At 31.4% G+C, this 17,076-nt stretch overlaps 1 protein-coding gene across 3 annotated transcripts in view; it reads right to left on the bottom strand.

The window, feature by feature from the left end:
* Positions 1 to 17,076, bottom strand: part of DCDC1 (doublecortin domain containing 1) — a 277,601-nt gene that overhangs the window by 176,550 nt on the left and 83,975 nt on the right. For all 3 annotated transcript variants that reach the window (XM_023532053.1, XM_023532054.1, XM_023532055.1), the window contains exon 8: positions 14,220 to 14,386. In XM_023532053.1, the coding sequence (XP_023387821.1) occupies positions 14,220 to 14,386 (167 nt within the window). The remainder of the gene's footprint in view (positions 1 to 14,219; positions 14,387 to 17,076) is intronic.

Raw genomic sequence — 17,076 nt, 5'->3', positions numbered from 1 at the left:
TCAGTTCAAATTTATTTCTCTTCATTCCTTAATACTAGAATATCTTCCTAAGCCAAGTCATCTTGCCACTGTCCAAGAGTCATACTATGCTCTTCTCTAGCTTTGTATTTCCCATTCTCCTCTATGGAATGGAAATGTCTTTCTTATTTCTCCTTATTTTAAAACAATGAAATATTCAAGACATAAATATGTGACAGTGGTAGCACCAAAAACAGGAGTGATAAATGGAAATACACTGGTATAATTTCTGAGATTATAATAAATAAATATTATTTAAAGATAGACTATAAAAAGTTAAATATGTATGTTGACAATCCTAATGCAACTACATGTAAATTTATATGCACAAAACAAAATAAAGATATATAGCTAATAAGCCTATGGTAGAGAGGAAATGAAATCATTAAAAGAACACTTAATTTAAAAGAGCTAAGAAAAAAGAGTAAAAAAAAAAAAAGAACAAATGAGATAAATAACAAGATTAAATGACAAGATTAAACGAAATCCTTTTAATAATCATATCAAATATAAATCGGAGAGGTCTAAACACTCCAATTAAGAGCAAGAAATTGTCAGATTGGAGAAAAAAAGCAAGACCAAAATATATTCCTACTACAAGAATCACTTTAAATATAAAAACAGATGGTTTAAAAGAGAATAGAAAATAATATCTCATGATAACACTAGTAAAAGGAAAACTGGAGTAGCTGTATTAATATAAAACAAACTAGACTTCAGAACAAAGAATATTACCAGGAATAAAGAGAAATGATTTTAAAAAGTCAATTCATGAGGGAAATAAAACTTCTAAATATATAAAAATCCTAAATATATATGACTCCACTAAGAGAGATTCAAAGTATTATGTAGAAAACACTTATAGAACTGAAAGGAGAAATTCACAATTACAGCAAAGATACTGAAAGATTTAAACAACACTATTAAGCAGCTTCAGCAAATTAACGTTTTATAGAACACTCCCAAACAACGAAACAGAAAATACACGGCACATTCATTTAGACAATATTCTGAGTTGTGAAACGCGCTCAAAATTTTTCAAAGAAAATTATACAGAGTATGTTCTCTGGCCACAATGGAAATAAACTAGAAATCAATAACAAAAAGTTATATAGAAATCTCCAAATTATTTGAGATTTTAAAACACACTTCCAAATAATAGATGAAGAAATCACAAGGAAATTTTAAATCTTTTGAATGAAATAAAAACAAAAACACAACATACTGAAATTTAGTAGACAGAGTTAAAACAGTGCTTTGAGGGAAACTGATAGCATTAAAATGCTTATATTAGAAAAGTAGAAAGATCTAAAAACAATCTAAGCTTCCATCTTATGAAACTAGAAAATGAGAATCAACTAAACTCTACATAAGCAAAAGAAATTAAAAAGAAAAAAACCAATGAAGTAAGGGCAAACCAAAAAATAGAAAATCAAATCAGAAGTTGTTTCTTAGAAAATATCAGTAAAATTGATAAACTTCTATTTTATCAATTTATATGGTCACCATTGTTTCTTGAACTTGCTGTCTTCCTTCTGAGTTTACTTTCCTTTTTAGTAAAGTTTAACCCTTCGTGAATATCCTTCTTGAGTATTCCTCCCTCCCTATCCAGGGATGCTTCTATTATTTTCACTGATTCCAGTGCAGAACTAAATCCTAAAAATTTGGTTCTCCTATTCTCTGACACCTTTATTGATAGTATACATCCAGTCATAGAAGCAGTAGGTGGCTGACTCAGTTCTGAGAAATAAAATTTTATCTTTTTGCTCCCCTCTCACTCAATAGGCCCAGAGGTTCCTATAAATCCACTGGTCCTGTCAGTAAACCTGCAAATTTCTTCAGGCAAATTCAGCCTGTTTTCCCAAGCTAGACTAAAATTGGGGTTAAGAAGATTGGGAACCCCTGTCCCTACCTTCACAGTGAACCAGGTCCCGGCCCTCCATCTCACATCGAGCCTTTTAGTCCCTATCCTTCAGAAGACAAGACAGATTACTTCCAACCAGAAGCCCAGCAGGCCTATAGCTTTAGTTCTGTTCATAGCTTTGTGTTTCTACTCTACCTCTGGTTCATAGTAATATTCAAGATATTTAATGACCTATTACATCCCAGACACAAAACAATCACAACATATGCCAGCTTGGAATGAAGGAAAGAAGAAAGGAAGGAAAAAGGAAAAAAAAGGGAGAGAGTATATGAAACTTACTTTGAAATGCATCAAAAAATGGTTTGATAAACAGAGAGACGGACAGATGAATAGCCATTTGATAAATTAAGTAAAGTAAAATGTTAATAATAGATTCAATGTTGTAGGTATATGGGTATTCACTGTAAAATTATTTCAACATTTCTGTATGTTTGAACATTTAATAATAGGGTATTAGAGAAATGTTTAAAAATTTAAACATATTTAGGTGCACAGCATAAAATACAACCCTAAAACAATACGTCGGTGGGCTATAAAATAAATGTAGTGGGTCCATGCCAGAGTTTTAACAGTGCCTCACTGTTAGTAAGGTTAAATCTTGTTTCATATTCATATGTGAAAGAGTGTGTGTGTGTGTGTGTGTGTATATATATATAAATAATACTGAATTGCAACGTAAAATGTATTTTTTTACGGTGGATTATGATAGGAACTATACTTCTTACTATGGATTTCAGCCAAAGAAGTATGAAAGCCATCAATGTAGAAGAGGCTTAAAGTTCAAAGTTCATCCCTTTGGGTCTCAAGGGATTATAAGGAAAAGAAGTTAAAAAGAGGTAGGATGGAAAGTATGTGAAGAATGGGGGATAAGGTAGTACTGAGGTACACAGGCTATTGTCTATCTTCCAGCTTCAGCCCAGAGAAGGTCAGGTGTGTTAGATAAATTGAGGAGAAGGCTAAGGACAAATGGCTTCCATCTGGATGTTCATCTGATACTCTGGGAGGTAACTGTGTTAAGCTGCCTCCTGCACCAACCTTGAGCAGAGGTGAGCAGGATGGAGCCGCAAAGTAAATGCAGTGGAATAGTGTGCAGGGGGCAGAAAGAAGGCCATAATCTAGCTTTCTTGAGTAGTTTTCAGTCAGAGTGTGGATAAGTCCTGCAAATTCTTACATGGCCCCCCTAGGGAACCAAAAAGTTGAAAAGTCGTAAGCCAGAAGGGCCACAAATATTAAGGGCCAAAATGCCACAGTGAGTGCACTGCAGAGGTTGTAGGGTCACCTGCTCAGGTCATAGGCAAGATGGAAAATGTGGTAGAAACTCAATGAGAGCCATGCTAAAGCTAAAGCTTCCAGGGAGCATTCCTGACCAAGCAGAGAGCAGCCAACAGTTTAGGAGTTCCATCAGCTGCAAATCTCAGCCACAGACAAGACCACTGATCCTGCAGCAGTTGGAGGCTATGTGGATCAAAGGACCCACTTTCCCTCCATGGCACCATGAAAATTAGAAAACATTTTACTCATATACTATCCAAAAGAATTTAGAAAACTATGTATCCCTCACTTAGAAAATTGTATATCATTTAAGCTGACATTAAAATTTTGTATTAGCTTAAAAACAGTTGCAAAGAATGTGTTTTCTGGCATATTATAAATATTGGCATTAATAAATAAAACTATCATTTTTCTTTTAAATCTGTCCAGTGAGATTAAATACCAGAACAATTTTATAACAATCATCATCCATCTTTTAAAATATATGGAAAAGCTCTTCTTTAACAATCAGAAAATCTCCTCGACTTCATATTTCTATCCCATTTCTTCCTTAACAGAAACACATGTATAACAACAAGGAAATATTTAGAGCCCCTCCAGAAGTTTATGGCATCAATATTTCAAAACATCTCTTTGTTTGATGCCCTGGACATTTTTATACTGCCAGGTGGAGCACCAGAGTAGATTCAGGATGAGGAAGAGGTATGCTTTGCCTAAGGATAATAAAAGATGGGAAAGGAAAAATGACATACACCTCACTGTAGTCACATTCTCAGACAGAATAATTTTCGTAAAAATACATATGGAAGTTGAGAAAAATCTAGTCATTCATTCCTTAAAAACTACCCCTCTTGCTCTTTGTGTACCTGCAAGAGGAACAGCCCCAGTTGTGACTTAACTCCCTCTCTGCCATATAAACTCAGATGAGTTCTTGGAGGGAACACAGAAGAAAGGCAGAAATATGAGCATCTCAGCCTCTTTATCTCAAAGGCTGAGCATTACCTAAAAGAATTAGTTAATTTATTTAGCCTGAATGAAATTTAGTTTTTACTTTTCCCCTCACTACAATGAGTGATACTTTATATGAAGGATCAAGTAAGATTTAGGCAATATTTAAAATATACATTGCATACCTTGTGTAGTGTCTATGTGAATTTGCTTTCTTGAAACATTTATCTCCTTCCTAAAGTCAACTCTAGTATATGCTTTCCAAATTTTGTGACTTTCATCCTCCATCCATAGTCCTCAACCACTCTAGGATCTCATGTTCAATTCTGAGGTTGAGAAAGGCCTGTTGGCTTCAGTTTTACATTCAAAATGCGCCACATACTTAGTCTTTTACCTTACTTCCAAATAAAGTTGGACATACAATCAAAGAGATACAGTGATGGAATCAACCAAAGAAGACAACTGTTATAAAATTTTCGTTCCACTACCAGACCATAATACCTACATGGTTTATAAATTAATGTACTTATAAGCTCTTATAATTATAAAAATAGAACAATTATGTCATATTGGGGAGGGTGCTGACGGAGTTAATTTTAAGTGTAATCATGTAAAATATAACCAACGATTTTTAAATTATGTTTTGACATTTCTACATTACTTAATATACTGTGAACCTCAAAATAACATGAGCCACTCTCAATATCTGAGAGGTTTAAGCTGTGACAACTGCGCACATTTCCTCAACATCAACACTTTCTTTAACCCTATTCACTCTAAGTTTTCATTAGCATTCAAAGCCTACCAGTAATCTTTTTTGTATTAAGTATAACCTGTTTGAAAATATCTTACTCCCAAATTCATGCTATTGCCTCTATGTCTCCTTTGCAAATCTTCCCTGTATTTCAGTTAATGCATACTTGCCTACTCTAACAGCAAAAACAGGGCTCTAGTCCCATTACAAGTCTACCTTGCTGTCTCATTTTGGATGTGTTTGCCAGGGGCTGTGTGGTGGGGCAAAAAGGGATAGATTGGTAAGAGGACACAAACTTTTAGCTGTAAGATGAATAAAGTCCGAGAATCTAACGTAAAATGTGATGACTACAGTTGATAACACTATCATATAGCTGAAATTTGCTAAAAGAGCAGAACTTAAATGTTCTCCATAGATAGATAGATAGATAGATAGATAGATAGATAGATAGATAGATAGATGTATGTTAATTAACTAGATGGAGAGAATGTTTTCACAATGTATATTGTGAAAATCACCAAATCACCACAATGTGCACTTTAAATATCTTACAATTTTATTTGTCAATTATACATTAATAAAGCTGAAAAAAATAATTATAAAGATGATGATGATGATGATGATGATGATGATGATGTTGATAGCCAATACCTACTATGTCCCAGGTACTGTGTTAAGAGTTTTATATACATTAAATATTTAATCCTCACAAAAATCCAATGAGATAAGTATTATTAGTGTTGTTGTTACACTTATTATATATACAATGAGAGGACTGTATTATATGGCCTCTAAAGTTCATTTCAACCTTAAATGCTTTCATTCAATTTTTCACATTCTATTTTTAACCTATATTTATGTTCTATACAACACAGAATCTGTATCGTATATTTTTAGCACTTAATTATATACTGCAAAGCATATTTCTTAATAGTTTCACATGAGTATGCTTTATCTCCAAAAAAAGAATGTAAGCTTCATAAGGGCAGGGTCTTGGATAGTTCTCCTGTATCCTCAACCCTGGTTAACGCACAGACTGGGCCCATGAGGAGTACACAACACTTCAACATTTGAGTTTTCCTTCTTTGGTTCTCTAATTTCTTTCTGGGACGGTGGGATCTTTTCTCACCAAACAAGGTAAGGTTAATTCAGTGACTGCCAGAATCATAATCCCTAAGGATACCACACTGCATAGTTTATTTATAGAGATCCTGAAAGAAACTGAAAGTCCTAAAAGTATCCATCTGGTGGTTAGATGACAGATCGTAACTTATGGGTTTGGTTTCCTCCCATGTTTTTTGTTTGTTTGTTTTTGAAACTACAGTATATTACCTACACCATACTGAACTAAACTCAGACCATGTTGAAAGATCCTTTGTTATTTTGTTAGTCATAGAATCTGGAATCTGATAGCAGAAGTATAATTACAGGATCTAGACTGAATTTCTTCCTTCTAGAACAGCACTATCCAATAGAATTTTCAATGATGATATGGCAATTGAGTATTTGAAATGTAGATAGTGGGACTGAGGAACTAAATTTTTTAATTTTCTTTAATTAGAATTAATTTAAAATTTAAAACCACAGCAGGATAGTCTATTGGGCAGTACAGCTCTGGAAGACTTAACTCATCGATGGCTTGCCAAGGCCAAAGACTAAGATCTTTCCAGCAGCTTTTACTTATGCTACCATTCTCTTCTCTGAAACTTCCAAAATGTACTTCCTACTGACATATATTAAGTGTTGATAAACTCTTGCCATATCCTTTTTTCATGCAAAATTGACTTTGTTCAGAAACTTGAAATCTTTAAAAAATATAACAGGATATTGATTATGTTTTAGAAAATTATGTAGAATTAATTTTCTACATAACAGTTAATGAAAAATATTTGACTGAAGAGAATAATAAATTAATGCTATACTCATTTACATCTTTTGTTATTTACATATATATAAGATAAGCAAATAATTATATCATTTGGAAGTCAGCAATATGTTGTTACGATTGATATATTCAAGCTAATGCTATTCATAACAGGTGAAAGGAAACTACTATATGTCTCTTAATAAAATAAAGCAAAGCAACGATTTCCAAAACATTCACACTTAGGAGTCTCCCGTTCATCAATCAGTAGTCAGCCTTAATAATCAAAGATTTTAACTAACAATCACTGACAACATTGATCAATTTGAATAGAAAATAGAAAAAAGAATCAATCCTCAAGACAGTTGGTTTTTCTTACCCCAAGAATATGCCTTCAATACTGTTCTAGTTCTTCAAGGGAAAGGAAAAAAACATTCATATTCTTGTCCATTCACACAAACCTCTCAGTGAGCATTATTGTTTTGGGAGGAGGGGGCAGCAGGCAGGGGGCCCAGGATGTTGACGGAACAAATAGGATGTCAGGTGAAGATAGAATGCTGTGCCCTCTCTAACCAGCTGAAGACTCGGCATGATTGTTTTCTTACAAATAATACCTGTGGGTGTTGAAACTGTTCAGGGAATCTATCAAACACACTCTTTCACTTTGCTGCTGTAACTCTATAAAATTTATTCTCATTTCAGAAGAGTCATAGGCAATAATACCTGTAGGTGGTTGAGTAATTTAAAGAAAATTTGTCAGGTCTACTTTCACTTATTTACCAGAACAATTCTATACTTATTTGGAGGCTTTAAAATGCAACATTTTCTACTCAGTATGATTAAAAAATTCAAAAAAAGTGCTCTTCATCTACTGAGTTATCTTAAATTGAATAAGTAGAGATAATATAATATTAGAATGTTTGAGGATAACATTTTGATCAGAAAAGGAAATTTTTTTATAATTATAGAAGTCAGTCACACAAAGACATACAAGAACAGAAAATATCTAAACAATATAACATTAGAAAAAATGCATTTCTGATATATTAATGCCAAATTATTGTTCTCAGGGACATCTGAAGGCCCAGTCAGTTCCATAAACTTATAAAAGCTATCTATTCAAATTGAAAATTGGAAAAATGGAAGAATAAAAGTATCCTTTCCAGATTAGTTAACTTTCATTAAATCATCTATATCCATATTAAGTTTACTTTATATTAACTATCATAAAACACAAATGCAAATTAAAAACTTTTTTCTATTATAGAATTGCCATTTTCAGTCACAAGTTCAGAGGGAGAAAGAGCTCAATAATCTTTAGCTAAAAATGTATCTTCTATACTAGTTCATTCAAAAAATTATAAAATTGAATAATTTTTTAATTAATAAAAAAATAGACAACACTTTTTAAAGTGTTGATTTAAAGATGAAGACATATTCTTAGATAATATCCAAATGAAGCTACACGTCATTAAAAATGTTCAAAATCACATAAGCAGGAAAGTCTATCTTCCTATGGAATTATTATAAAATGCCATTTTTAAGGTGAGTGGGCTCTTATTTTTTGAAGAAGTGTTTAATATTAATAAAGATAATATTTTGAATTAAAAGGTACCCAAATGAGATATAATTAAAGCTCTATTTTTATATAACTGACTTACCATGTATAAAAAGGAAAATCTTTAAGTCTAATTTTTTTCAAAGTGACTTATTTAATAAATAGTTTTCATGATAAAAAGTTCAGTTTTGAGCCAGAGATACACATGTGACGTTTGGTAGTATAATTCTAAAAGAATTAGAGAAAAATGTAGATTTGAAATTTTTTCTTATGACCTAAACAGCTTTATGACAAGTCAAATGAAATGTTCCATGAAGACAAATATGTCATGGATAAATATGAAAAATAAACAGAATTTCAATATCATTTCTTGTTTTATCTCGTTGTTGTTGTTGTTTTCCTTCTCTGTAATAATTACCTATGCACAAACTCTAGATGGCAATATTGCACTTACTGTACTTTCAAGAAAATTGTCACAGTCAGTCCCCACATAGCCTCTTTATCAACATTTTATGTGCCACGGATCTATAGCCTCTTATTATAAGTGTAATGAAGCAGAAGTTATTGAAGCATTTTATTGATTGCTCAGATCACAAGTTTACTGCCATACTGAATTGGCACCTTACTTGCTGAAGCAAACTGCTGACACCTTTTTTAAAAAGTGACAACTACATCTATTTCATGACCAGAAATCCATTTTCATCTCTATCAAGACAAGAATGCAATTTTCACTTCATTTAACTGATGTTAGGCCTGCTCAAAGCATGACACTTAGAAAAAGACACAAGTTTAAGGTTCTTAAAATACTTCAAGTAACTAGAATGCAGCTTGGTTTCAGGGAAAAAAAAATCAACAATCACTCAAATCTACAAACAACCTAATAATCTAAAAAATTTCCTATCAGAACCTACAGAAGTAGTTTTCATTTTGAAACATCAGTAACTCTATTTTAATGTTTTTAATAGTAACTTATGTTTAGGTATAATAGATTTTGTTCCAAGGATTCAAAGGACATCAAGAAGTTTGAAACAAATATTTGGGTACTGCCCAAGGAAGGCTAAATCAAGAAAATAGCCCAATTTTAATATATATAGATGGGGATCTAATGTAGAATAAGTGACTATAGTTAACAATAATGTATTATGTATTTGAAAGTTGCTAAGACAGTATATCTCAAATGTTCTCATCACAAAAACAAACAAAAAAAAAGGTAATTCGCTGAGGTGATGATGGTGTTAACTAACCCTACTGTAAATGTACAAGTGTATCAAATCATAACATTGTATATCTTGAACTTACACACTATTATATGTCAATTATATCTCAATAAAGCTGGAAAAAAGAAGTAGCTGGCATACTAAAAAAAAAAAGAATATATATAGAAAATGAGACTATGAAATAGTTATTTCTTCAGTAATGTTAGGGCCAATAAATGATTTTGATTGATCTAAGACACAGACAAATTGAAAAGATCATCTGAAAAGATAAACTTCCAATACTTCTTTCATAGAAAATTATAACATTAAGATTCTTTTAAAATAGATTTTGCAATAAACATATTCTGTCAGCATTAAATATACTTTGCTTTGAATCTATTCTGAATAGAATAAAATTATTATTGATTTGATATCTAAGTATCAAATTTATTAAAAGTGTAGGTAAAGTGAACCAACATTAATTTGTTAAGTTTTTTTTAACAAAATCTAAGTGCTTTGGGTAAAGGTTAATTTAATGTAACAATAAAGTACATTTCAGTTTTAAGCCACAAAATCAATATATGCTAAAGTTGAGATGGTCGTTTCCTCATCTAATTATATGCCCTCAAAATAAAATTACAGTACAATTGCTGTTTAAAAAGTGAAATGTAATTTTTGAAATAGAAATTTAGTGTGCGATTTTTAAACTCAATGCATCAAATATGAAGAATTTAGAAAAAGTATCTTGCTTAATTTAATAAACAAAAAGGTTTCTATACCACAAAAAATTTAAATCACTTAGGCAGAAAATTATACTTTTTAAGAAACTTCATTATATAATTATCTATTACAAATAGCTCAAGTACATATCTCCAAATTAAAATTACAAAAATCAAACTGATGCTTCAGACACAAATAGAAATTGTCAATGTTTTTCAATACAATGCCAAAGTTAAGAAAATGCCCAAGATTGTAAGAAATATTTGAGGGTATCTTACTGTTCATTTTTTTTTAAAGTAATCAAACAAGCTAAAATTTAATTTCAAAGTTGACCATTTCTTTCAAATTGCTGAAAATTAGGAGTAAATTAAGATTAAAAATTCCTTTAACTTTTTCATGTCTTAAATATCAAAGGGACTACGATTTTCTTTACAATTAAGATTGTGGTTGTTAAGATATTATTGGTAAATACTCATTTACTTTGTTTCTCTCTGAATTTCAGAAATTACTATGCAATCTATAACAACTGTTAAGCTATACTGTGAACCACTTTAAATGATTAAAATTGTATGTTTATGAGCTCTTTTAATAATTATTATTTTAAAGAAGAGTGCTATGCATTTATTATGTAAAAGTTACCAGAAATTTTATTGGTTGAGGGGAAATAATTCAAAGGAATATCAAAATTGGGAAGACGTTTCCAGAAAAAAAATGTTTCCGAAAAATCGCATTTGTATTTAAGATCAACCATTCTGAATCATTATTTATATAGACTCCTGGCACAGTTCCACAGACTTTTATGCAGCTCTACAGTGTTTCTGAACAGACTGACATATATTTTGTTTATTGACAGCAACTAAAAGCTTTATGTAGGATCATAAATAAAGACGATCATGTTTAAAAATCACTAATATCATTTTAAAAGGTAGTGCAGCCTTGTGTTTTGGCCTCTGTTTAGCTGTGTTAGGCCTATGAATGACAGCTTCCCTGCTTGAAGCACACAGAAAGCACAGCCTTCCTCATTCACTGACAGGACTGTGGCCTTTTCACACGTTCCTTCCACAGCAGTGTTTGTCCCCAAACACTGGAACTCGACACAATGGCATTCCTACTTCAACACCCCCACCAACAGCACCACTACATAACCAGAATGCTAATGAGATGGAACAGGCCCTGTCTCTGAAAGTGTTAACTGGGTTTTATAGGAACGTGTTTATGCTACTTCAAAAATTACCAATTAAATAGATTCTGCTTAGCAATGAGCAATTTCTAAGATGTTTCCACTTTTAAGGAAATAAATGTGATAAATGTAAGAGTAAGTGACTTTATGCTGTCCTAAATATAATGTCTCATTTTATATACACGAATCAGTAAGTATATATTTAAAACCACAATAATGTAGTGGGCTTAATTTAGTTGCTTGCTATAATAGCCAAGTTAAAGTTAAAAATTGAAAAATGAATAAGTTCATAAACATAAAACCAGTAGTTCTGACTTTTTTTAAAAACCACATTATCACAGTTTACTTAAAAGAAATTTCTTACGAGAATTCCAAAACATCAATTTAAAGTCTACGATCTTTTGACAGAATTCCAGCAAAACGATATTGTTTTTATATATGATCTCAGAAGTGGAATAAATGAAAATGATATTAAGAGTTCATATAATCCTATAATTTATAAGCTTAAATTTATAAAGGAAATAGGAATCATCATCCATCTCCATTTTCTCTATCTAATGATTCCTTAACATAATCTTATATAAAGCTAAATAGAAAAGCCTTTCTGTAAGGTCAAATGAAGTAAATGCAGTTCAAATAAAGTTCATTAATGCTGAGAAGGATATTTGCTAAGAAGTCCTACTCACAAATAAAGTTATTGCCAAGTTTAACACTTAACCACTGATGACCTACTAAGAGTACCACCACAGTGACTTTTCTAAATATTGCAAAAATTTTAAATTAAGTTATGGTATAACAATACAAAAGAGACTCAAGAATACATATAATTAAGAACATCTGAAAGAAACTAAAATTTGCATGAAATGCATAATATGCAAATTTCTATTTCTTTTTCTTCATTTTTATATTTTAAAACAAAACTTAAACAAGTATATCAAAACTGTTAAGTGCAAAACTAAGTTACAACAACTTAGCAACATAAAAAAGGTTTAGTCAGGAATAACAAAGAGCCTATGTTATAAAATATTTCTGAATTTGGCATAATGTTGATATAGACAATTTCAGAGATGCCAAAAATGTTAAATTTTGTTAATATTTACATGTAATATTTTAATAAAATATTGTTTTTCATCAATTCTGAGTCATAAAGAAACCTTTAAATTCAAAGCAGGAATTCTTAAAGTATTTTCTTTTCTCACAATACACAGAACTCTTCTCAACCTACTACAACTGCTTATCTCTATTTAAATTTTATGTTTAGTACAGTGGAAGAAAAAAAACATGCCATAACAACTTTCCGAGCTGTTTCTTATCTCTGACACTCTCATTTTTAATAAAATTTAGAAAATGATTAAGTTTTTTTGATTTGATGTAAACAGCACTTTGCTTGCATTGGAGAATAGTCTCATGTTTTCTTTAACATTCAATAATTTTAAACTAATAAGTGGAATCAAACCATTTAATACCAAATGATCGTAATTAAGTTGGTCACAATCCATTTTATAATATCACTGTATCTTAAAAGTTAAATGTTATTTCAGTTAAAATAATTTAATCTAAATACAATAATATATTTTATACCAGTTTTTATATACTTTAAGCTTAATAAAGAATATTTAAAATAAGATTGTTTTTTTCCATATTATTATAAATAACCTTATCTATAATTATTAATCCTATTTATGTATCCACTGAATTAATTAACTAGGTAATTAATTAACTAGGTAATTTCGAGAAGAAAAGTTTCTCACAGGAAGATATGTCTTTCTAGTTCCGGATACCTTAGTTCAAGAATTTCCTCGTCAATACAAGTTGTTCTTTTCCAAACCAAACAGCAGGAGGTGCTGTGTGAACACTGAGCTTGAATCCCATTCCCGCCTCCCCCTTCCCCCGCCCTCTGAAAACAGAGAATAATAGCATGATGCTTTCAAAATATTCATTTTTCAGCAGCCTGTGGCTTGAGATAATGAGCCTGGTTCTAAACTGAAACCTCCCAGTTAGAAATGTAAAACCTAGCCCTTCTTTAACGTGGTAAATTGTATGCTTAAAACCACATGCAAAGGGGATTCTAAAAATGTGGCAACTCCAGTTTTATTATAAATGATACCAATCATTCTGCTTTACAATGTGAATGCTACTTTAAAATAAAAGTTTCTATAAGTAGTTATGAAAATATCAAAGACTTTATACACACGTATACACACATAACTATGGAATGGATATTTAGTAATTAAAGGGCAAAATCTACCTGGCCTTAACTCGAATATATTAATTCTATTTCTATACTTTCAGATCCGGAAATATACAAATTAAATAAGCATACATGAGGTAAATCATGCTTGACATAAGGTTAATTTACAATTTCATTTCCCAGTATACAATTAGTTATATTTTAGCCCTATTTCTACAATAGCAATTTTGATTTCATACTGGAAAAAAAATAGACGGCTGAACACTTAAACCTTCAAACTCTTAGAAGCTATTCATTTTCTTATTTAAAGTAACTTTCTATAGAATTTCCACATAAGAAGTTGCCTTTGCTTTGCACAGTATGTAGCAAGAAAAGATGAGACATATGACATCCCATACCAAAAGACAGATACAATTAGCTCCATTATTGTTGGCTTTGAGATTACAGAAGCAGCATTTTGGCTCCCTAATGGGCACTGAGCTCACAAAATACATGTCACAGTTCTTTTATGACACGATGCCAATCATTGCCTCTATACAACCAAGTACATTTTAAAACATATAATAAAGCAGTTTTTAAAGAAGGATGACTCACCTGTTTATAATATTTTTTTGCAGAATTTAAGCGTTGGTAAAAGGCCAAAAGAATTCCTTGGATGTACATCTTAGCTCCTGAGGGGCTGAAACCTTCTCCCTTAGAGACCCAAACGGGTCCCCGCAAAGGTGTGATGGAATTTTGCAGGCATTTTTCAAGCAGAGGAACTGTGAGAGAAAATAAGGGAAAATAATTCTTTTGACCTGAACGAAATACACTGCCTGGAACACAGCCCCAACACCAGAGCTAACTCTTAACATCTATTATTTATATCTGACCTAGGTTAAGTCTTAGAGAGGCAATTCCTGCATTACTAGTGGCCACCATCAAGGATGTATTTATATTGAGACACCCCCCCATGCAAGACTCATAAGCTTTGTGAGCACACCTGAATAGTTCTGAAGTGTGCCTAACTAGCTGCACAGAGTGTCATGGTGTGCACTGATTGCCTTATCTTCTCATTTATCACAGATGAGTTGGAACCAACCTTGCTGAAATCTACTTGCATTGTCCTGATAAAATTGTAAGATCCATGTTGTTTCTGTATATAGCTTCCTGTAGAGGAGCCTATATACCTAAATATCACATCTGGAAATTATTCATAAAATATAATTCACACCTTTATAAGCCATCTTACTCAGGTCTTCATATTGCTTAAATAAGCCGTAAAACAGGTGGCAAGTCTGTTTAAAAGTAAAGGGGAGAATCTTAAGCAAGCATTTTATCATATCTTTTTGTTTTTAAGTTTCTGGGATAAAAGCTAGTCAGATTTAGGAAGGTTACTCCAGCATGTGCTTTGTAAACAGATAGAAGATATTTACTTGTGGGCCTGTATTGCAACATCCATATAGACTTGACAGACATGTTTATATACTTTTTCACATGATTAGCTTATGAAGTCTTTCTAGTGTAAACTAGTCAAATAACATGGCAGCTAGCTAACATTTTTCAAGATTTAATTTCCTTCTGAAAAGCCAGAAATAAAGAAATAAAAACATATTTTAGCCATAACCTAAAAAAGAGGATAACCTATAAGAAGTTTATCATTTTTAAAATTTGATCTTAAGTGTATACTTGTGATACAACATAAACATATAACCATATGGCTTGGCTATCTTATTTGATACATATTTTTACTAAAAAAGAAATTAAATAGATCACCAGCAAAGAAGATAGGTCGGGTGCCATTAGTTATGTTATATGTTGCATATTTTATGCAGAGAGGCCTAGCGTAGCAATCTGGAAATTGAATTACAATTAGGTTCAGCTGAGCTGCTATGCAGCTGAGTTATGCAAATGACCTTTGCTACTGGTAGTCTGCTGAATTTTGCTCTTAGTAAAAAAGTTATGCATTTTATGGCACTAAATTCTGCAACTCTCTACCAAAGCACAGATTTCTAATATGTTCAATACTGAAGAGAACACTAGAAATAGAGTTTAAGATTTTCCAAGACTACTGTAAATAAAGTTAAAAGAAAATTATGACCCAATGACTATTTAGATATCTTCAAATGTGGGAATGAAATGCACTTAGCTGGACTAAAAACGATTCCTAAAATTCACATATCAAAACCATTTTATACTCTTGGAGCAATTGCTATTCTCTATAAATTTTATCATAACGAATACTTCAAACTTAAAAAATATATATAAGATCACATAAATTATAAAAGAAATAAAAAGTAAAAGAGATTATTTTCAGGATTATAACTCCTTAATCTTTCAAAAATGTGTAATATAAATCAATCTTGATTATAACATTTCCTAAAGAAAGTTAAAGAATCATCAGTGCTTTTAGTTAACTGCTACAACATTCATATATTACTATGTATTAAATCTTAATTTGTACACTTTTAATTGGTATACTCATTAAATCTAGCACAATTTTGAATGTGGAAAAGTATTACATAAATAGCTGTTAAACTTAAGTTAAATAAATTGAGAGATAACAAATTTGAATGATTTACATCCAAATTTAAACCTGAGAAAATTTTATCAGATTCTCTAGACTTATAGCCTTATTCATCAATGCTTGTCACAAACTAACTTTCAAGTTCTTTATGTCAGTCCAAAACAATTTCAAAGAAATATTTCATAGATTGTCTACCATAAAATTACTTTTTTCAGAGTAACCTCCATAAGAATCTAAGGAAAAATACAGCTTAGAAAAAAACACAAATTATATAAAAATTCAAGCTGGTTCAGAATTGATATTGGATGGAAAATAGCTCCCATGCTCCACATGATTTATGTAATTAGGAATACTATGGAAACCAGAAACAGCAAAGCAAAGAAAGCAGTATTCACAAGCAGGTTTTATAAGGGACTTCAGAATCTGCTCTGAACTTGTTGAATAATCTGTTCAGTATTCCAGAATCTCCCTGCTGGAAGCAAGGTCCTCATTATAACCACGAGAGTGCTAATAAAGGTTAGCCTCTGAACTAGGGATTAGAAAGCTCTTTCTTTTTGGAAGCTGCAAACTAGTAACTTTGATGATCTTCTTGAAAAGGAAGACAAAGCACACTCCAAGAACAAACAATGTTTCCACTAACTAAGAAGGTACAGAAAACATAAGAAAATGATATGCTAAAGTACTTAGAAAGTATAAATCATCTTAATATATTGACAAAATTGAAAAAATAAAATTTATTCGCCAAAACTAAAGAATTTTCCATAAAAAAAAAGGATTGGCCTAACATAATAGTTATAAAATATAATAGAAAAATTGATTTTTAAAAAAAAATCACTTGACTTTTCAACCCCAACAATGGATTTTCACGCGTGTGAATTATTTTGTAAGCATTTTAGTGGATATTCATAATATTCTATGCCAAAGAAAACTCATAAGTGTTCTTAA

The sequence above is a fragment of the Pteropus vampyrus genome, unplaced genomic scaffold (genome assembly GCF_000151845.1).
Source record: "Pteropus vampyrus isolate Shadow unplaced genomic scaffold, Pvam_2.0 Scaffold76, whole genome shotgun sequence".
Classification (NCBI taxonomy): domain Eukaryota; kingdom Metazoa; phylum Chordata; class Mammalia; order Chiroptera; family Pteropodidae; genus Pteropus; species Pteropus vampyrus.
Note: the sequence above shows the minus strand (reverse complement) of the source record. Positions and strands in the feature narration are given on the sequence as shown.